Source organism: Pantherophis guttatus, chromosome 3, assembly GCF_059756535.1.
Source record: "Pantherophis guttatus breed Tessera chromosome 3, ASM5975653v1, whole genome shotgun sequence".
Taxonomy (NCBI): Eukaryota; Metazoa; Chordata; class Lepidosauria; order Squamata; family Colubridae; genus Pantherophis; species Pantherophis guttatus.
This window is the reverse complement of record NC_142065.1, coordinates 8,804,205-8,826,624: the sequence shown is the minus strand read 5'-3', so window position 1 is coordinate 8,826,624 and position 22,420 is coordinate 8,804,205. Positions and strand designations below refer to the sequence as shown.

At 44.5% G+C, this 22,420-nt stretch overlaps 1 protein-coding gene across 1 annotated transcript in view; it reads left to right on the top strand.

Moving 5' to 3' along the window:
* The window catches only part of COL20A1 (collagen type XX alpha 1 chain), a 195,751-nt gene that overhangs the window by 17,443 nt on the left and 155,888 nt on the right, over nucleotides 1–22,420 (top strand). Inside the window, exons 8-14 of the mRNA XM_087889017.1 lie at nucleotides 2,636–2,791; nucleotides 5,343–5,515; nucleotides 7,638–7,767; nucleotides 14,723–14,868; nucleotides 18,272–18,395; nucleotides 19,752–19,891; nucleotides 20,294–20,423. Coding sequence (XP_087745143.1) covers nucleotides 2,636–2,791; nucleotides 5,343–5,515; nucleotides 7,638–7,767; nucleotides 14,723–14,868; nucleotides 18,272–18,395; nucleotides 19,752–19,891; nucleotides 20,294–20,423 — 999 coding nt within the window. The remainder of the gene's footprint in view (nucleotides 1–2,635; nucleotides 2,792–5,342; nucleotides 5,516–7,637; nucleotides 7,768–14,722; nucleotides 14,869–18,271; nucleotides 18,396–19,751; nucleotides 19,892–20,293; nucleotides 20,424–22,420) is intronic.

The window sequence follows — 22,420 nt, the reverse complement described above, 5'->3', positions numbered from 1 at the left end:
GGGTTTGGGCACACATGCGTGCATTCGCATGCGCACATGCGCGCTTTGGGCACTCGGCACCAAAAAGGTTAACCATCACTGGGGTAGGGCAGAGGTGGGCAACTATGGCCCTTTTATGACTTGTGGACTTCAATTCCCAGCATTCCTGAGCTAACATGGCTGGCTCAGGAATTCTGGGAGTTGAAGTCCACAAGTCATAAAAGGGCCATAGTTGCCCACCCCTGGGGTAGGGGAATCCTTCATGGCAGGTTTTTTGATTCAGGCTATCCCATTGTGCCACCATAGAGTTTGTTAATCGGGACACAACATGCTATGAGAAGGCAGGAGCTGTGCTTTGTTAGCCTATGTTTAAATCAGAGGTGGTGTACAGCTGGTTCAGACCGGTTCGCCTGAACCGGTAGCCGAAATTGTGGGTGGGGCCTCTCACTCGCCCACCTGTCCCAGCTTTATGCCATCCTATTTAGGTATGTTTTTGAGGCTGGGTGTATGTGTGGAAGGCAGGCATGTGAGCGATCTGGGCACGCATGCTCATGAAGCAAGTGTGTGTGTGCACGGTGAACCTGTAGTAAGATAATCTGAAACCGACTGCTGGTTTAAATGTGTTGTTCGTGGGGAAGTCACCCAAACAGTGCCACCCATAATTAAGAGGGGTAATTCTCGGAGAATTCTGTAGCACAAAATATCTCTAGGGAAAAGAGCTCTAAAGGAGGCTGAAGAGAAGGAGAGGAGAAGGGGTGGGGGAGAAGGGAGGAGGAGAAGACAAAGAGGAAAGAGAAGAGGAAAGGAGAAGAGGAAAGATAAGGAGGAGAAGGAGAGAAAGATGGAGAAGTAGAAGGAGGGGACAAAGCGGAGAAGAGGAGAAAGGAGAAAGATGGAGAAGAAAGAGGAAGAGAAGGAAGGAAGATGGAGATAGGGAGGAAGAGGAGAAGGAGGACAGAAGGAAGGAGAAGTGAAGACAAAGGAGAAAAAGAAGGAGAAGGAGGAATTGAAGGGGAGATGGAGAAGCAAAGGGAGACAGGGATGAGGAGGAGTGGAGGAGAGGAAGGACCAGGAGAAGGAGAGGAGGAGAAGGAAGGGAGATGGAGAAGGGGAGAAGGAATAGAAAAGAGAAGGATGAGAAGGAATTGAACAAAGTGGAATAGCAGCTAAATACACTGGACAAGAATGTTATTTTATTTGCAAAAAAATAAAAAATAAAATCCAAAGAGAGAAGATAGGGATCAAATGGAGAGCCAGTCTAGTAAAAGCATGGCTGGTAGGATGATTTGGGGGGTCCTTGGTGCTCTCTGAGTTTACTTGTTTTCTTGTAGATGTTGCATTACGCAAACTAGGGTAACATCATCAAGAAATGGTTGGATGGTTCCAATAGATGGTTGATTGGAACCCCAAATCAGGGTATTCCTTACAGTAATCATTTGGGCTATTTACTGGTGGATATTATTCTTGCCAAACGCTCCACAGAAAAGTGGTAAACAGCAGCATACGTGAAAGGAGGTAGGCCAGGGATCTGCATCCTTAAACAGTCTGTTGTGGCCCGCCAGCGGCCTGCGCGGATCATGGCTGATCCCGATGACAAGGAGGTTGGTGTGGGGTCGCGCCAGCACCCTGCGCAGCCGGCGCTCATGTCAGACAGCGAGGAGGCTGAAGAGGATGTGCCAGAGGCAGAGACTCAGCCAGGGCCTTCAGAACCTCCAGAGGCTCCTTCAAGTGGAGAGAGCGAATTGGAGGAGTCTCTCCTCAATGCTCGAGCATGCAGGGCTACCAAAAGGCAGGAGTGGCTACTCAGGAGGAGGAGGTCTCCTCGAGAGTAAGGTTTGAGGATAATTGGCCACTCCCTTAGCTTATTTAAGTCGCACGCAGTTAGTAATTTCTTGCTGGAAACAATGTGCAATTATTACAGAGCATTTTGGAGAGTGAATGTCTTATCGTATCTTGTTTTCTGGGCTGGTTGCCAACCTTTGCCTTACTTCGTTTATTCTTGGTATGTTATAACTTTGATAAGGACCGTTGGTGTGTGTCACAATCCTTGGGAATCCGGAGCTGGGGCAGAACACAGTCAAAGAGCCGTTTGGACCCATTTCCCACAGAAAAGAAAACACCGGGAGCCACAAAATCCTTCCTGTGCCTGATTATTTCTTGAGTGGCTACAAAACTAGCATACGTAGTTGAATTAAATGTTCTGTTTTCTTCTGAAACTTTTCTTTTCTTGGATTTATCCATGGTTGGCCTACCGAGAGTTGAAAAGCTCAATAAATTGCGTGCCGGCAGGTGTCGCACATTGGCGGTTGTGACGCATATTTTGAGTGACAGGGAGCTGCAGCAGAGGGGTGAAAGAGCCACATGCGGCTCCAGAGCCACAGGTTGCTGACCCCTGAGGTAGGCCAAACAGGCAAGATGGCCGTTGCAACCACCATCTTGCCTTTTTGACAGCAGATGCTGCTGGTGGCAAGACTCAGCGTTCATTCCCAGAGCTGAAGAAACTTGAGGAAGCTTCTTGGACGAGAAGCGAAACGTCTTGAAGCAAAAACGAAGAAATCCCAGTTGCCTTTTGGAAAAGCACCTTTGCGACAACCACGATCTGGATGATTGAGAATCTCCGTACTTCCAGGTCCTCACGTTTCCTTTTTTGTTTTAGGGGTGAAAAATGCCGATGAAACAGAGCTGCGCCAAGTGGCCTCCGAACCCCTCGAGATGACCGTCTACAATGTGGTGGATTTTCCTCTGCTTCGTTCTCTGGTCAGCCAACTCACGTGGCTCTTATGCGCTTGGATCAAGGACCAGAAGAATATAGGTGATACCAATAAAGGAGAATATTTGTAGATCAGGGTTGAACCGTGGGGACCTCGCTGCTCTCTGAACTTGGTGGTTTTCTTGCAGACGTTTCATTATCCAACTAGCTAACATCATCAGTGTTAGATGAGTAGATGATGTTACCTAATTTGGGCAGTGAAACGCCTGTAAGAAAACCACCAAGTTCAGAGAGCACAAAGGGCCTTCCTGATAGCTGAGGCTGACCCCATTTCTTTAACATCACTGCCTGCCTGAATTTAGAGTTCACTCCTGCTGAGTCACTCAACTGGCCCCAGAGGCACCAGGAGGGAGGTCAAAAAAAGTCAAGATGGTGGATGGGGCTATGATGATGCATATAAAAAGGGGTGGGGCTTAGCCATGCATTTACAAACCTCTCCATCCCAAGAACATCCTGTCGGTGTCAGGGTTCCCACCGATGCCCTAATAAAATCAGGAGCCTCAAACAAAGTTTCAAGAAAAATCCAGTTGTTTATTAGGAGTGCCATGTCGGCACGGACCAAGTGAAGCCAGCTCTAACTTCACTCGATTCGCGCCTTGCCTCTGACCCTGTTTCCCCCTCCCCCCAAGGTGTGTCATCAGTTACATTCCCCAACGAAGCAAATTAGCGGGTTGTAGAAGTCACTCCCTCCGGCTGTTGTGGGTCTCTGTGGAGATGGCCTTGACTTTGGCCTGCTAGGATGTGTTTTGTTTTGACTGTGGTGCAAATTCCTCAATGCATCTGCGAGGCTGCAATTTCCCATCCTCCTGCCTATGGCAACTCAGGAGCAGGTCAGGAAAGCTTTGCGAGTTGACAGTCGGCCTCTTACGCAGAAATACAATCCACATCTTTTTAATATTTAGATACTTTAGGGATGAATGTAGTTTTTCATAGCCATATCATTTTTTTTTTCAACAATAAGATTCATCCCTCTGAGAAAACTTCATTTCCTGCACCAAAATGGGAATCGTTTTGCATTTTGCAGCCTACGAGATAAGAGGAGATGTGAATCAAATTCTACCGCGAAGAGAGAAAATAAAGAAAGCTCATCGTTTACATTAAGTTGTTTTTCATTGGGAAAAACGATGCCATTCTTAACCAATATTTTAGCCTCACTTCAAGCTGTGAATAGGTATTTATTCATAGCCCTAACAGTAAACAGATTCAGCCACCTTGCTTTACCGCTTCGATTTTTTTTAATGTATGTTAGATTTTTTTTCTTCCTACTGTTTTAATCTCTGACTAAGACCTTGGCTCTGAACAGCCTAATTTGTCAATTCATCTAATCGGCTTTACCTTAGGCATATCCAGAATGTTTTGAACCACTTCGAATTAAAAATGCCTTGCTCTAAGTGTCAAATCTTTTTTTATGAGTTCACTTCAACCATTTGTGCGTTCTATCAAGCTTGAAATAGTTTAAACACTCCCAAAAATGGCCCAAGGAATCCACTGTACATGGAGAAAGACAGTTTAGAACAGGAGAAAACAATTTCAGACTTGAAAGAATATATTTCATATCCAGGGCAAAACGGGTTTTTTTTTTTGGATTCGCTTTGACGTAACGGAATAACAGAATTGGATGGGGACTTGAAAGTCTTCTAGTCCAAACCCCTGCTCAAGCAGGAGACCCTAGATAATTTCAGACACTGTCTCTTCTTGAAAGCCTCCTGTGATGGAGCACCCACGACTTCTGGAGGCAAGTTGTCCCACTGGTTAATTGTACTAACTGTTCAAGAAATTTCTCCTCAGTTCTAGGTTGCTTCTCTCCCTGAATAGTTTCCATCTGTTGCTTCTTGTCCTGCCTTCAGGTGCTTTGGAGAATAGGTTGACTCCCTCTTCTTTGGGGCAGCCCCTTAGATATTGGAAGACTGCCATCATGTCACTCCTAGTCCTTCTTTTCAATAGACTAGACCAGGGGTGGGCAATGGTGGCTCTTTACAACCTGTGGACTTCAACTCCCAGAATTCCTGAGACAGCCAAGCTGTCTCAGGAATTCTGGGAGTTGAAGTCCACAGGTTGTAAAAGAGCCACAATTGCTCACCCCTGAACTAGACATACCCAACCATAGACTATGGCCATAGAGTACAAGTGAACAGATAAGTTGAGCAAAACAAATGTGAAGTTTCCGAAAGATGCCCTAATTAGTTCATGAGCCATGAGCCGAACTTCAAAAGAAATACAGTCATTTATTAGGAGCACCATTTCGGCAATATTCGGATGCAGTTAGAACTAATCCCATGTAGATTTACGTTCCCCTATGACCCTGTCTCTCCCCTCCTCTCTGGCCATGTCATAAATCACATTCTCCAATTAACCACTTTGGCTGGCTGTGAAATCCAACACCCTCCTTCTGATTGCGGTCAGGAAGAATGTATGGAATGCACTTCAGTTAGGGAAATCAATCAGTTAGGGAAATCAATCAATCTATCAGTTCTCCCTCCCTCCTGCTCATGGCAACTTGAAAGCTTTGCAAGTTGACAACGAACACGTAAGTGAATGAATCCAGTTTTTCCCAAATCTAAATAACATGGTACCCATTGCTTGGATGTTGCAGGGGATCCATTGAAAACCATGCCAGCGAAATCCGGGGTCCACTTAAGTCCAACCAATCTCCTATTAAAAGAAGTTACTTCCAGAAGTATGCACCTCATCTGGAACTCACCACTCATAACACCCCAGAGATACAGAGTGGTCTATTATCCTTCCCGAGGTGGAATTCCCAAAGAGGTAGGTCTATCTTATGGTTGACGTCTTAAGCTGACCCATCCAAATGGATACTGAATGATCGATCATGTGTGACTGAGATCAATTTCCTCCAGAATTATCTGTCCCCAACATTTCTGTATTTTCATCCCCCTTGTTATGGGTAATCCTCTTCTTATGGGGTCCTTTAATGCTCTCTGAGCTTGGTTGTTTTCTTGCAGACTTTTCATGATGGCACTGATGATGTTACCTAGTTTGGTAATGGTTACCACCTTTAAAGCGCTCCATGGCTTAGGGCCTGGTTATTTACGGGACCGCCTACTACCACCAATAGCCTCCCACCGGCCAGTACGCTCTCATAGAGAGGGACTCCTCCGGGTGCCGTCAGCCAAACAGTGTCGACTGGCGGCCCCTAGGGGGAGAGCCTTCTCTGTGGGGGCACCTACCATCTGGAATGAGCTCCCCCCGGAGATACGGAGGATCCCGGATCTGCGCTCCTTCCGCCGTGCTGTGAAGACCTTTTTATTCCATCAAGCGGGCTTGGCCTGATCTCTTCCCTTTTTAAAATATGTAAATTTTAATCTGTTTTTAAATTATTGGGGTATTTTAATTTGTCTGGGCCAAAAAGTTTAATTTGATTTTATCGGGTTTTTAAATTTTGTGTATTTATGTATTTTATTGTTGGCTGTTCACCGCCCTGAGTCCTTCGGGAGTAGGGCGGTATACAAATCAAATAAAATGAAAAAAATGAAAATGAAATGAAAGTAAACCACCAAGATCGAAGTACACCAAGGACCTCACAGTCCTCCTCCTCCTCCTGATTCTCTTCCTTCTGATGCTCCTCCTCCCTCCTCCTCCCCTCCTCCTCCTCTTCCACTCCACAAACAGCCCTCCCTTCTTGTACCGATGACGCTAGTTTGATAATGAAACATCTATAAGAAAACTACCAAGCTCAGAGAGCATCAAGTTTAAATTTAAAGTTTATTGTCATTGTATGTATATATACACAGTTTACCCATACAACGAAAGTCACATAATACCCAGAGACCCAGCCCAACACACATGACAATCCCCACCCACACCCCCACTCATAAAAATTCCCCACCCCTAAACCACCCAAACATCCACACAACAGACCAAGTAATGCTGTCCAACAGCTCACCGATGGTGGCCCTTTAGTTCGTTGTTGAGTGCAATTATAGCTGTGGGATAAAAACTATTCAGAAGACGTGTGGTCCGAGGTTTACTTGTTCTATATCTTTTGCCAGAAGGCAACAGTCCAAAAAGATTGTTAGCAGGATGGGAAGAATCTCTGAGAAGGTTGTGCAACTTCCTCAAATGGCGAGATGTGAAGATGTCATCCAGGGCTGGTAGCTGGAGACCGATGATCTTCTGGGCAGTTTTAATAATTCTCTGTAGAGCTTTTATGTCATTTTATATCAAGAACTCCATAGCTCAACCCTGAGCTACAAATATTCTCTTCTATTAATCCTTTTCTTGTTTTCCCTTCAAATTTTCACACCATTGTGGACTTCTCAAAGGAACCACAAGCAACGTGTCCAAAATACAATAGTCTAAGCCTAGTTATTTGTACCTTGAATGAGAACTCTGGTTGACTTATTTTTATTTATTTTTATATGCCGCCCTTCTCCGGAGACTCAGGGCGGCTTACAATGCATTAAGCAATAGCCTTCATACTTTTGTATATTTTATACAAAGTCAGCTTATTGCCCCCACAAACCGGGTCCTCATTTTACCCACCTTAGAAAGGATGGAAGGCTGAGTCGACCTTGAGCCTGGTGAGAATTGAACTCGCAGTAATTGCAGGCAGCTGGATGTTAAATGCTACCTTAGTAGGAGGCATTAGTTCTAGGATCCATTTTGTTTACTTTCTTCAATTCAATTTCAATTCAATTCCAATTCAATTCAATTTATATGCCGCCCCTCTCCGAAGACTCAGGGCGGCTCACAATACATTTAATAAAATTCTAATTCTTGGCTATCCATGTTATCCTCAGGCTTCGTCTTCAGAATCAAAGCTATTTAAAAGTTAAATAATAATTTGTCCGGCCACCCCTACAAGGAGACTTGAGGACCGGGTTTTCACTCGGAGTGGTTGGGCTGCAATCTTCTTGTCTATTTTCAGGTTGTTCTGGACGGAGTCACGTCGAGTGTGGAGCTTCTTAATTTGACACCCCAGACAGAATATCTGGTTTCAGTCTTCCCTGTTTATGAGAATGCTGTGGGAGACGGTCTCAGAGGCATCAGTTCGACACGTAAGTCATGGGGTCCCCCATGTCTTTACAATATCAAGCAGAAACAAAAACGAAACACAATCCCATGCTGCATCAACAGAGGGATAGTATCAGGATCATTAAGAGCCGTGGTGGCGCAGTGGTTGGAATGCAGTATTGCAGGCTAATTATTGCCAGCAGTTCGATTCTGACCAGCTCAAGGTTGACTCTGCCTTCCATCCTTCCGAGGTCTGTAAAATGAGGACCCAGATTGTTGGGGACAATAGGCTGATTCTGTAAAACTGCTTACAGTGGGCTGTAAAGCACTGTGAAGCGGCATATAAATCTAAGCGCTATTGCTATTGCTATCATGAGAAGTGACAGTACTACTTTATACTGCGCTGGTAAGGCCACACTTGGAATACTGAGTCCAATTCTGGTCATCACAATAATAAAAAAAAGATGCTGAGAATAGAATAGAATTCTTTATTGGCCAAGTGTGATTGGACACACAAGGAATTTGTCTTGGTGCATACGCTCTCGGAGTACATAAAAAGAAAAGATACATTCGTCAGGAATCATAAGGTACAACACTTAATGATAGTTATAGGGAAACAGTCAATATAAATTTTAAGGATACCAGCAACAAGGTTACAGTCATACAGTCATAAGTGGGAGGAGATGGGTGATAGGAATGATGAGACTCTAGAAAGAGTGCAGGGAAGAGCAACAAAGATGATTGGAGTACAATGAACGATTGAGGGAATTAGTTATACCTAGTCTAACGAAGAGAAGGACCAAGAGCACTTGACGGCCGTGACCGGGAGGATTTTTCATCAGGTTCGCCTGATTCGCCAGTTGCGTCCCTTTCTGGATTGGGACTCCCTACACACAATCACTCATGCCCTCGTCACTTCCCTCCTGGACTACTGTAACACTGTCTACATGGGGCTCCCCTTGAGGAGCACCCGGAGGCTCCAACTGGTGCAGAATGTGGCCGCGCAGGTGGTTATGGGAGCAACATGGTGCTCCCGTGTGACACCTCTCCTGCGCGAGCTGCACTGGCTCCCGGTGGTCTTCCGGGTGCGCTTCAAGGTTTTGGTCACCACCTTTAGAGCACTCCATGGCTTAGGACCTGGTTATTTACGGGACCGCCTACTACCACCAACAGCCTCCCACCGACCAGTACGCTCTCATAGAGAGGGGCTCCTCCGGGTGCCGTCAGCCAAACAATGTTGACTGGCGGCCCCCAGGGGAAGGGCCTTCTCTGTTGGGGCACCCACTATCTGGAACGAGCTCCCCCCAGAGATACGGAGGATCCCGGATCTGCGCACTTTCCGCCATGCTCTTAAGACCCTCCTATTCCAGCAAGCCGGCCTGGCCTAATTTTCTCCCGTTTTAAAAATTGTTTTAAATCGAAATTTTAATCTGTTTTAAATTATTGGGATTTTTAATTGTCTTGGGTTAAATTATTTAATCTGGTTTTAATTATGTTTCTAACTTTTGTATCTATGTATTTTATTTTGTGCCTGTTCACCGCCCTGAGTCCTTCGGCAGTAGGGCGGTATATAAATTTAAAAAAAACAAAACAAAACAAACAAAACAAGAGATGATGGGATAGCTATCTTCCAGTACTTGAGGGGCTGTCACAGAGAAAGCACAGAGAAGCCTCCATCACTGGAGATTTTCAAGAAGAGATTAGACAGCCATTTGTCTGAGATGGTATAGGATCTCCTCTTTGGGCCAGGGGTTGGACTAGAAGACCTCTAAGATCCTTTGCAACTCTTTTATTCTGAATATACTACTTCAGTGTCTATGGAGAGTCTCAGTCATCCAGGTCATGGTTGTCCCAAAGATGCTTTTTCCAGAAGCAACTGGACTTTACCAGAAAGTCTGTTTGTTCCCATGCTGTCTAGGGAATTCTGGGAATTGAAGTCCACACATCTTAAAGTTGCCATGTATGAAAAAATACTTCTCTGGAGTATATATAGAGGAGCCCCTCTCCCATAGAGAGGTGCTCCTCCAGGTGCCGTCGGCCAAACAATGTCGGCTGTCGGCCCCCAGGGGGAGAGCCTTCTCTGTGGGGGCACCTACGATCTGGAACGAGCTCCCCCCGGAGATACGGAGGATCCCGGATCTGTGCACCTTCCGCCGCGCTCTTAAGACTCTTCTATTTCATCAAGCTGGCCTGGCCTAAATCTTCTCCCTTTTAATGTGGAAATTTTAAATTTGTTTTAATTATAGGGTTATGGGTAAGGCGTTTTAAATTGGGGAGCCATTTTGGATTTAATTTTGTTTTAAATGTATTTTAATGTTTATATTGTATGTTTTTTAATCTTGGCTGTTCACCGCCCCGAGTTCTTCGGGAGAGGGGGCGGTATAAAAATTTTATAAATATAAATATAAATATAAATATAAATATAAATATAAATATAAATATAATATATACTCCTGTGACTCAGGTGCCTTCAGAACTTTAACAAATCTTCCTCATAATAGAATACAGGTAGTCCTCAACTTACAACAGATCATTTAATGACCATTTGAAGTTACAACGGCAGTGAAAAAAGTATCTTATGCCTCTTTTTCACACTTATGACCATTGCAGCATCCCCGTGATCATCAGAATTCAAAGGCTTGGCAACTGACCCATATTTATGATGGTTGCAAGGTCTCTGAGTCATGCAATCACCTTTTGAGACCTTCCGACAAGCAAAGTCAATGGGGAAGCCAGATTCACTTAACAACCATGTTACTAATTGAACAACCTCGGTGATTCACTTAACAACAGTGTCAAGAAAGGTCGTAAAATGGGGCAAAATTCCCTTAACAAATGTCTTGCTTAACAACAGAAATGTTGGGCTCCATTGCGGTCGTAAGTCGAGGACTACCTGTAATTTATGGTGATATAAGGCTGCAACTCTCCTCCTTTTGAATTTCTCAGGAAGAAATGAATTGTTTTATGTAACTTATGATCTCGCAGACATGAGCCCAGATATACAGTACCTAGAAAAAACCATTTTTATTATTACTGTTATCGTTGCAAAGGCCAGGCATCACTGATGGTGTAACTACGCCGACTTTGTTAAACTGATTTTTATTTATTTTGAAAAGCGTACTTCGATTGGGGGATTTATTGTATTGTTGATCGGCTAAAGGCCACAATAAAAAATGCATTACTTCAAGAATTGGTGATTGATTTCTGGTATGAGCATCTTCGGCTCTGCGAGAGTCCAGGGCCAGGATTTGTTTACTGCATCGATTTAAAAAATAGTCTTCATTTTGAGATTTTTGCACATGGTTGGTTAACAGTCTGCTGAGTCGGCTGACTGTTGTTTCCAAATATTTCTTGCCCTGTCAAAAGAGAATTCTGTTTTCCTCATTGACTCTTGGGGTGATTTAGAATTTGATACTTCAGCTTTGTATCTTATAGGCAGTCTCAATTTACAACCAGAATATCTGTGGCTAAACAAGGCTGTTGTTAAGTGAATCACACCAATATCTCAGTTTTCCAATATCTCAAAGCAACTTAGAACTAAGGAGAAATTTCCTGACAGTTAGAACAATTAATCAGTGGAACAACTTGCCTCCAGAAGTTGTGAATGCTCCAAAACTGGAAGTTTTTAAGAAAAGATTGGATAACTATTTGTCTGGTATAGGGTTTCCTGCCTGAGCAGGGGGTTGGACTAAAAGACCTCTAGAGTCCCTTCCAACTCTGTTATTCTATTCTATTCTATTCTATTCTATTCTATTCTATTCTATTCTATTCTATTCTATTCCATTCCATTCCATTCCATTCCATTCCATTCCTTAATTCTATTCTATTCTGTTCTGTTCTATTCTATTCTATTCTATTCTATTCTATTCTATTCTATTCTATTCTATTCTATTCTATTCTATTCCATTCCATTCCATTCCTTATTTCTATTCTATTCTATTCTATTCTATTCTATTCTATTCTATTCTATTCTATTCTATTCTATTCTATTCTATTCTATTCCATTCCTTAATTCTATTCTATTCCATTCCATTCCATTCCATTCCATTCCTTATTTCTATTCTATTCTATTCTATTCTATTCTATTCTATTCCATTCCATTCCATTCCTTATTTCTATTCTATTCTATTCTATTCTATTCTATTCTATTCTATTCTATTCTATTCTATTCTATTCTATTCTATTCTATTCTATTCTATTCCATTCCATTCCATTCCTTATTTCTATTCTATTCTATTCTATTCTATTCTATTCTATTCTATTCTATTCTATTCTATTCTATTCCATTCCTTAATTCTATTCTATTCCATTCCATTCCATTCCATTCCATTCCTTATTTCTATTCTATTCTATTCTATTCTATTCTATTCTATTCTATTCTATTCTATTCTATTCTATTCTATTCCATTCCTTATTTCTATTCTATTCTATTCTATTCTATTCTATTCTATTCTATTCTATTCTATTCTATTCTATTCTATTCCATTCCATTCCATTCCATTCCATTCCTTATTTCTATTCTATTCTATTCTATTCTATTCCTGATTTTATGATTTTTTTTTTGCCCTTGTTGCTAAGGGAATCATTGTAGTTTATTTATTTATTTGGAAATTTTATATTGCCACTTACTCGTTCACGGCGACTCAGTGAAGTGAATCACATGGTCATTAAACGAATCTAGTTTCCTCCATTGGCTTTGCTTGTTGAAAGACAGTTGGGGAGGTCACATATGGCAGCCATCTGAACCCTGAATAGGACAAAGAACAAGAGGGTTGGAAGAGACCTTGGAGGTCTTCTAGTGAAGGTGGGCAAATGTGGCTTACAACCTGTGGACTTCAACTCCCAGAATTCCTGAGACAGCCGGGAGTTGAAGTCCACAGGCTGTAAAAGAGCCACATATGCCCACCCCAATCTAGTTTAACCTCCTCCCCATGGCAGGATCCTATAGCATTCTGGACAAATGACCTGGTTGGTTGTCAAGCCACCAAATATGGATCACGTGACCATGGGGCATTGTGCAATAGTGCGAGGACCGGCCACAAGTGCCATTGTAAACCTTGAGTGGTCACTAAACAAACTGTTGTAAAATTTACATTTTGCAAATCAGTTTTGATGGGGCCGTGCAGTTGAATCCTCTTTGCATTTCCTTATCTGCATAGAGCCTTTCCCAGCCACGTCTGTGGAAAAATGGGAGCATCATATTAGATCATGTATATTTTGAAAATTAAGGGACGCGGTGGCTCAGTGGCTAAGACGCTGAGCTTGTCGATCGAAAGATCGGCAGTTCAGCGGTTCGAATCCTGAGTGCCGTGTAACGGGGTGAGCTCCCGTTCCTTGTCCCAGCTTCTGCCAACCTAGCAGTTCGAAAGCACGTAAAAAAATGCAAGTAGAAAAATAGGGACCACCTTTTGTGGGAAGGGAACAGCGCTCCGTGCGCCTTTAGCGTTGAGTCATGCCGGCCACATGACCACAGAGACGTCTTCGGACAGCGCTGGCTCTTCGGCTTTGAAACGGAGATGAGCACCGCCCCCTAGAGTCAGGAACGACTAGCACATATGTGCGAGGGGAACCTTTACCTTTATTTTGAAAATTATTCTGAAAAGCAGCTTTGGATCAGTTATGAGCAGAAACTTTCTCTTCTGCTCTTTAAAAATAGCCCCCCCCCCTTTTAGACTTTTACACAGCTAAAAAACACTTAGAAGTATTTGTTTTTTATTCAACAGAATTAGAAGGATGGAAAAGAAGAATGAACAGATCAATGAGTTTGAATGAAAAAGGCAGAACATTTGTATTAAGTTTGGGGAAAGTTTAAGAAGGTGGGGGGGGGGTTCCTTGTGCTCTCTGAGCTTGGCTGTTTTCTGGTCGATGTTTCATTGCCCAACTAGGTAATATAATCAGTGCTAGAAGGAAATGGAGTTTGCAAAGTGACGGAGGAGGACTGTGGGGTCCAGGACAAGGGTGGGATTGAAAAATTTTAGCAACCGATTCTCTGTCCAGTTGCTGGGTGGGTGTGGCCATGGGGGCATGGCCTAAATTGGCCTCCTGCACCATGGCGGGGGAGGGGGGTGTTTTCACCCTCCCCAGGCTCCGGAGGCTTTCCTTGCTTCTCCAGGAGGGCAAAAATGGCCTCTCCCAGGCTCCAAAGGCCCCCCAGAAGCTGGAAACGGGTCCATTTCTGGACTTCCAGGAGACCCGTTCTTTGCCCTCCCAGAGCCTCTACATGGGCCCACGGGCCCTGCCCTTCCTTGCATCCAAAACGGGCCACGGGGAGACTCCTGAGAGGAGTGGGGTGTGGGCAGGTGGGGCCAGCCATTCCTTGCAACTACTGGTTCGGCGAACCAAATATAAAATTAACATCCGGTTCACCCGAACTGGTCTGAACCGGCTGAATCCCACCACTGGTCCAGGAGGAGGAGCAGGACTGGTGGGTGTCACTGCGTTTTTGTATTTACCAGCTGAGCTCATTATTTCTGGACTGTCAGACTTTCCGTAGCTTGCCAAAATTTCTTATCAGTAACTGATACTACGCATGTCCGCATTCTTTCACTTGCTTCTTCACTTTTTCTTTGTTCTCTTGCCAAGAAGTCCGACCACAGAGATGTAGTCGGTAGGAACTTTATCAAAATGTAACAATTTCAATATTTAGATAGTAAGATGTTTTTATTTTCTTCTTTACAATAAATATGAGTTTAATTAGAAGATGTATTCTGGTTTTATTTTTTTCAAAGTATACACAAGGAAAGTGCCACGATCCAAGCAATTACCCCAGGAACGTAACGGGGCTGATTGCCTCTGACAGTGGGGTCCCTGATGGTCTCTGAGCTTGGTTGTTTCCTTGTAGATATTTCACTACCCAACTAGGTAACACCATCAGTGCTAGCCTTTGGTTTCAGTTTAAACTTGAAAGACTTAAAGTTTACGTCTTTGGACAAATGGACATCTGCTCCGAAACACACCTCTTGTAACTCACCTGTGTATCGCTTTCATGTCGTATCCTAGTACCTCTGTCTGCACCCAGCTCTCTCAGAACATCTGAGATCAGCCACAACAGCATCAAGCTCACGTGGGAACCAGTTGAAGGGGCCACGCAATATCTTATCCTGTCTTCCGGAACACCCAACGGCGCCGAAGATGATACAAAAGAGGTAAAGAACTCGTGCTTCGGTCATGCTCACACTGTCTGTTGTGGCATCTTGTGCATTCCACTCTGGGGTGGAATGTAGTCTGGAGTCCCAGGAGGGAGAAGGATGCCTTCCAGAGTGCCAAAGAGGCGATGGAGTTTGCAATATCTGATAGGTAGGAAGAGGGCAAAGATGACCCCTCCCTAGCAGTTCGCAGAGTAGATCTATAGTTATGCAGATAGCTGCTTTAGTCTGGCAAGATTCTGTCTGTAGGTGAATATAGAAACTACTTGGAAGTAACTCCACGTGTTGTTCTTGGGCCCGGGGAACAAGAAAGGTAACAATAAAGACATTACTTGGAAGTAACTCCATCTGTTGTGAACCTCTTCAGGGAAGAGGTTGTAAAAAAATGCTTTCGAAAGCCTCTGACGATCCCAGCTGAGTTGCCTGATCGGCAGAGGCTTTTTTTCTTTTAAATGCCTCTGATGATCCCAAGCTGAGTTGCCTGATCAGCAGAGGCTTTTTTTCTTTTAAATGCCTCTGATGATCCAAGCTGAGTTGCCTGATCGGCAGAGGCTTTTTTTCTTTTAAATGCCTCTGATGATCCAAGCTGAGTTGCCTGATCGGCAGAGACTTTTTTTCTTTTAAATGCCTCTGATGATCCCAGCTGAGTTGCCTGATCGGCAGAGGCTTTTTCTCTTTTAAATGCCTCTGATGATCCCAGCTGAGTTGCCTGATCGGCAGAGGCTTTTTTTCTTTTAAATGCCTCTGATGATCCAAGCTGAGTTGCCTGATCGGCAGAGGCTTTTTTTAAAAAAAGCCTCTGATGATTGTGCGGCGCAGCTGGGCATGGGGGGTGGGGAGGGATTTTTGCTACCGGTTCTCCGAACCACCCACCTCCATTGCTACCGGATCGGGCAATCCGGTCCGAACCGGGAGCATTTCACCCCTGGTTCATTCTGGTCGGTTCAAACTCTGAGAAGCTCCGTTTGACTCTGTGCTCCGTTTGGCCTTGCAAAACTAATTGGCAATTAGGTCTCTGGCAGCGTTTCAAGGGAGATAAAGGTGGGTGCTAATCAGTATTACCTTGAAAGACTGTGGCAGACATCTGTCGGACTCTTCACAGAATGTTTGTGAATTATTACGGGCTGTAAATGACCATAATTTACAGCCGTTTAAATAAAAGAGGGTTTTCCGGGACTAAGCGTGTGATTTCTCAGGGAGCCTAGGTCAGAACAGTTCACCAGGCCCAAGAACACCACGAGGAATTACTTCTAAGCACAGGTAATCCTCAATTTACAACTGTTCACTTACTGACCATTCGAAGTTACAATGGCACTGAAAAAAATGACTTATGATCATTTTTCAGACTTACGACCGCTGCAGCATCCCCATGCTCACATGATTTACTTTCGGATGCTTGACAACTGACTCACATTCATGACGGTTTCAGTGTCCCTGAGTCATGTAACTACGTTTTGCAACCTCTGAGAAGCAAACTCAATGGGGAAACCAGATTCATTTAACAACCGGGTTTCTGGTTTAACAACTGCAGTGATTCACTTAACAAATGTGGAGCCTGGATAGCTCTGCAGACTAAAGTACTGTAATTTAACACCAGCTGTCTGCAATTAAAGTAAGTTCGAATCTCCCCAGGCTCAAGGTTGACTCAGCCTTCCATCCTTTCTAAGGTAGGTAAATTGAGGAGCCAGTTTGTGGGGGCAATAAGCTGACTTTGTATAATAAATATACAAAAGTATGAAGGCTATTGCTTAATGCACTGTAAGCCGCCCTGAGTCTCTGGAGAAGGGCGGCATATAAATCAAATTTAAAAAAAAATGTGGCAAGAAAAGTCATGAAATGGGGGTCAAACTCAATTAACAAAATTAAAATTCACTTAGCAATGTAATTTTGGGCTCGATTGTGGTCTTAAATTGAGGACTACCTGTATATCGGAGCTGCAAGGATTCATACGACCACATGGTGGCAATAAAGAGATGTAGAAAATTATGACTCTGCTTCCATCTAGTGGCTATCCAAATGTTTGCAGCCAACATGTGGCTAGTCTTAAGATTCCAGCAGGAGAGAAGCTATGAAGCTCCGGGTTCAACAGTACCAAGGATTCTCCGCTACTCTGAAACACCCTTGTTTCTACGAACAGCAAGTTAAGGAAATGTTTCCCTTGTCAACTGCGTTAAACACCAGTTCACTGAACGCGTAACTATGCAGATAAAACAGTTTGAGATGAGAACAAAATAGAAATGTCAGCTTGGTTCTTCCGTCTTCCAGATGTGTTGCTACAAATACACTTAAGGCAGTGCGTACATAACGGTGTTGCTGGGGTGTTAGTGGTGTAAATGGCAGAAGATGATCACGGAAGTTAGCTTCCCATGGACCTGTTTTAATGAATCTGGAGAGCTAAGCTAGGACCCCCTCCGGCTTTGTTTTCGTCGTGAATTCATTAAGATGAAGTCTCTGCAAAGTCACATCATCTTTTCTTTCCCCCAAAGTTTCCATGATAAAGCAAGAACTTCTTTATTTGCGGCCTGTAGAGGGATCGCCCATCTTCTCACAAGGTTATGCTAATAAATCAGTATTTTTTTTCTTTTTCAATTTCTGAACAAGCTCATAGAGAGGCAGGTTCACAACGACCAGGTCATGTATCTTCAGTAGGTTGGACTATCCTTCCTCCCTCCTCCCTCCCTCCCTCCTCGCTTGCTCCCTCCCTCCCTCCCTCCTTTCCTTCCTTCCTTCCCTCCTCCCTCCCTCCCTCCTTTCCTCCATTCTTCCTTCCTCTCTCCCTCCTTCCTTCCATTCTTCCATTCTTCCTTCCTTTTCTTCCTTCCTTCCCTTGTCCCTCCCTCCCGTCTTTCTTTCTTTCCTCATCCTTACTTCCTTGCTTCCTTTGTCCCTCCCTCTTCCCTCCCTCCTTCCTCTCTTCCTTCTTCCTCCCTTCCCTCCTCCCTCCCTCCCTCCTTCTTCCTTCTTTCCTCCCTCCCTCCTCCCTCCCTCCTCCCTTCTCTCCTCCCTCCCTCCTTCCTCCCTTCCTCCCTCCCTCCTTCCTTTTTTCCCTCCTTCCTTCCTTCCCTCTTTCCCTCCTCCCTCCCTCCTTCCTTCTTCCTTCTTTCCTCCATTCTTCCTTCCTTCCTCCCTCCTCCTTCCTTCCATTCTTCCTTCCTTCCTTTTCTTCCTTCCTTCCCTTCTCTCTCCCTCCCTTCTTTCCTCCATTCTTCCTTCCTTCCTTTTCTTCCTTCCTTCCTTCCCTTCTCCCTTCCTTCTCCCTTCCTCCCTTCTTCTTCCTTCCTTCCTCCCTCCCTTCTTTCTTTCTTTCCTCACCCTTACTTCCTTGCTTCCTTTGTTCCTCCCTCCTTCCCTCCCTCCCTCCCTCCCATCCATCAGCCACCAATATTTCACTCTTTCTTTTCAGCTGAAAGTAGAACAGCCGGAAGTTTGGATCAGGGGCTTGACTCCCAGCACTGAATACTCGCTAGCAGTTTATGCAATGTATGGAGAAGATGCTAGCAACCCAGCAAGTATTCAAGAAACTACTTGTAAGTCATGCGATGTGTTTTTCTGGTTCATAGCTTCTTCAACCTTAAGAATCTAAGGAAATCTTGACAGCTTTGATCGGATGCTTTCTGGTTAGAGAGAAATGCTACCTGTGTTTCCCCGAAAATAAGACCCTGTCTTATATTTTTTGAACCTCGAAATAAGCGCTTGCCCTTATTTTTTGGGAGGTTTTATTATTTTGGGGCGTGTGGAGCAAGATGGGGCTCCTCTTGCCATCTTACCTGATTTCCAGCTCTGCATTTAAACATTTTCGGACTTATTTTCGGGACGGAGGCTTATTTTAGTGCATGCTCTCAAAAGCCCGATTGGGCTTATTCTCAGGGGATGTCTTATTTTTGGGAAAACAGGGAAGTAGATGTATGAAACACTGATGAGTGATCAGATTCCCAACCATCTGTAACTGGAATCATAAAGAGAGAGAACAAACTTAGTTCTTGTTCAAGAAATGACCCTTAAACTGATCTGAAAGGAAGTATTCACACAACACGCTTTAAAAGGCAAGTCACGATACAGCAGATGTGTCTGAAAAAAAAAAAGATCTGTAAAAAATGGTTTCAGCAGGTTCTGACCAGTTCTGAAGAACCGGTAGCGGAAATTTTGAGTAGTTTGGAGAACCGGTAAATGCCACCTCTGGGTGACCCCGTTCCCATCTATTCTCTGCCTCCTGAGTCCAGATGATCGGGAGGAAATGGGGATTTTGCAGTCACCTTCCCCTGCAGTGGGCTAGGAATGGAGATTTTACAGTATCCTTCCCCTGCCATGCCCATCAAACCACGCCCACCAAGCCATGCTACACCCACCAAACCACGCCCACAGAACCTGTAGTAAAAATTTTTGAATCCCACCACTGGTTCACTGAATTGTGCAAACTTAGAATACAGGGTTGATTCAGTGGGTTTTATAAACCCAGTTTAAGTGTAATAACTTGAGAAATTGTAAGAATGTGTATTTCGGGGGTAGATGGTGGACGTTTATGAGAATTATTTAGAAGAAACACATATTTTCTGAATGATGTCTTATTGACCGATCTTCTTGCATGAGAACCCACTTAAGAGTTAGATTGACTCTAGAGTAGATGTGCCAACAAATCGTGATGTAGGAGGAGGACAGGTGGAACTTGGGGGTGGAGTCAAAGGAGGAATTAGCCTGGAATCCTTACATTCCCACAAGCAATTCTAAGCCCAGCCGCTCTTGAATTCTGTCGACTCTTATCTAGCACCAATTTAGCAATGACCTTTAGTGGACTAGTGTCAAGGCATGAACAATAAATCATCTTAACTGGAACTTAATGTGTGGTCCTGATTTTTCACACCTGACGCGTGCACCATTTCTTCCAGTGGCCCTCAGCCCGCCAAGATATTTGCATTTCTCCAACATCAGCCATATGTCGGTCCGTGTCAGCTGGGAGGCAGCTTCACAAGCCGCGAAAAGTCACCGAGTGATGTATTCCTCCAGCAGAGGAAGCAACGTAGGTGAGGTGAGTGACCATGAGAAGTTAGGGTCGCTCTTATCAGCTTAGAGCAAGGCCCATTGCCCGATATGTTGTTTTCAAACCCAGGGGTTATTTTATAGCAATAGCCTTATATACCGCTTCACAGTGCTTTAGAGCCCCCTCTAAGCAGTTTTACAGAGTCAGCATATTCCCCCCCAACAATCTGGGTCCTCATTTTACTGACTTCGAAAAGATGGAAGGCGGAGTCAATCTTGAGCTAGTGAAAATCGAACTGCTGGCAGTTGGCAGAATTAGCCTGCAATACTGTATTCTTACCACTGCACCACCACAGCTCTTCAATATCCTTACTTATAACTTATAAACAAAGAATTAATCAGCAAATAAACTGCTTCCAGCTTCCTGCAGCCTCTACCTCTTCCTTTTCAGGTGGAGGTCCCTGGAAATGCCTCATTTGCTGTGCTGAAGCCCCTCTCTTCACTGACACAATATTTTGTCCGCGTGGTCTCTGTTTATGAGGAAGGCAACTCATTTCCAATAATGGGGAATTTTACGACATGTAAGTACAGAATGACCCAGTCCTAGGCTGCATTAACAGAGGGATAGAATCAAGATCAGGTGAAATGTTAGGACCGCTTTATAAGGTCTTGGTAAGATCTCCCATGGAATATTGCAGCCAGTTTTGGTTACCATAATAATCTATCTTCTCTCTTCTATATAAATAAAAATGTAAATGTTCGTTTGTTCAAAATCGTAAATCTCCGAAAGTTCTTCACCGATTGCTTTGAAATTTTGACACAACGTTGCATTCGAACACGCGCGTGTTTTTATATACCTGTATTATATAGATGTCACACCTGTGACAGGTAAAACATGCTTTTGTTGAAAAACAGCGCCATCTGTTGGACATAAAAGCAACACACGCTATACGCAGAGCCCACCAGTCTTTTCAGCGCGAGCCGGGTCTTTTTCCCTCAGCGCCACCGCCACCAAACCCACAAGCAAAATGGCGGGAAATGTCAACCGCCACAAAGCCCGGCCGGAGCCCTCCGGCACTCCCACGATGCGCAGAGAAAGGCAACTCAGGCCTGAATCCAATCGACCGAGTGAAAAGACTGGTGGGACGGAGGCAAAGTAGGTGTGACCTGAGCTACAGAGGGAAATTATTGGCACTCAGTCAAAAAATATTGTATACCCACAAGACTGAGCCATGGCAATGTGTGGCCGGGCACAGCTAATAATAATAATAAAAAAAGGTGTTGAGATTCTGGAAAGAGTGCAGAGAAGAGAAACAAAGATGATTAGGAGACTGGATGGTGGATCATAAGATGAACGGGTTGCATGAACTGGTTATGTCTAGTCCAGTGGTGGCAAACCTTTTACACACCGAGTGCCGAACAGGTACATGCTTTCCACGCCGTGTGTGCACGTGTGCCAACTGTGCTAACATGCGGCTCTCCCGTGCGCTGCATACGCAACCACATCATCTAAGCATGTGCATGGCTTTCACGCAGCTCCCACATGCGTTGCACCTGCAATCACACTGTCTGCGCATGCCTGCAGGTTTTGTGTGGCTCCCCCTGTGTGCTGCAAGTGCAACTGCACTATCTCTGCATGTGTGTGGTTTTTGTGCGCGCATCGCAAGCGCGCAAACACTGTCTGCACATGCACATGATGCATGCAAGTACTCTCGCATGCAAATGCACGTGCATGCACAGGAGAACTTCAAAGACCAGCTGGGTCCCCTGAACTGCACGCATGTGCACCGGAGGCCCGGACACCAGCTGGGGCGCGTGCACAGCTGCAGGTAAATTAGGTGACACTCGCGTGCCTGGAAAGATGGCTCTACATGCCACCTCGGGCACACGTTAGGGGTGAAATGCAGCAGGTTCTGATAGGTTCTGGAGAACCGGCAGCGGAAATTTTGAGCAGTTTGGAGAACCGGCAAATACCACCTCTGGCTGGCCCCAGAGTGGGGTGGGAATGGAGATTTTGCAATATCCTTCCCCCAGGAATGGGGAGGGAATGGGTATTTTGCAATATTCTTCCCCTGGAGTGGGATAGGAATGGAGATTTTGCGTCCTTCCCCTGCCATGCCCACCAAGCCACACCATGCCCACCAAGCCACGCCCACAGAACCGGTAGTAAAAAAATTTGGATTTCACCACTGGGACATGTACCATAGGTTCACCGTCTAGTCTAACAAAGACAAGGACTAAGGATTATATGATGGGAGTCCTCCAGTACTTGAGAGCCTACCATAGAGAAGAGGGGATAGACTTCTCCAAAGCACCTGAGGGCAGAAGAAGAAGCAATAGATGGAAACTCACCAAGGAGAGAACCAACCTAGAACTGAGGAGAAATTTCCTGACATTGGGAACAATGTCAACTTGCCTCCAGAAGTTGTGGTTTCTCCATCACTGGAGGTTTTTAAGCAGAGATTGGACAGCCATTTGTCTGAAATTATATAAGAACTCCTGCCTGAGCTGGACTAGAAGACCTCCAAGGTCCCTTCCAACTCTTTATGCTGTTATTTTGATGGGTTTCTTGAAACAC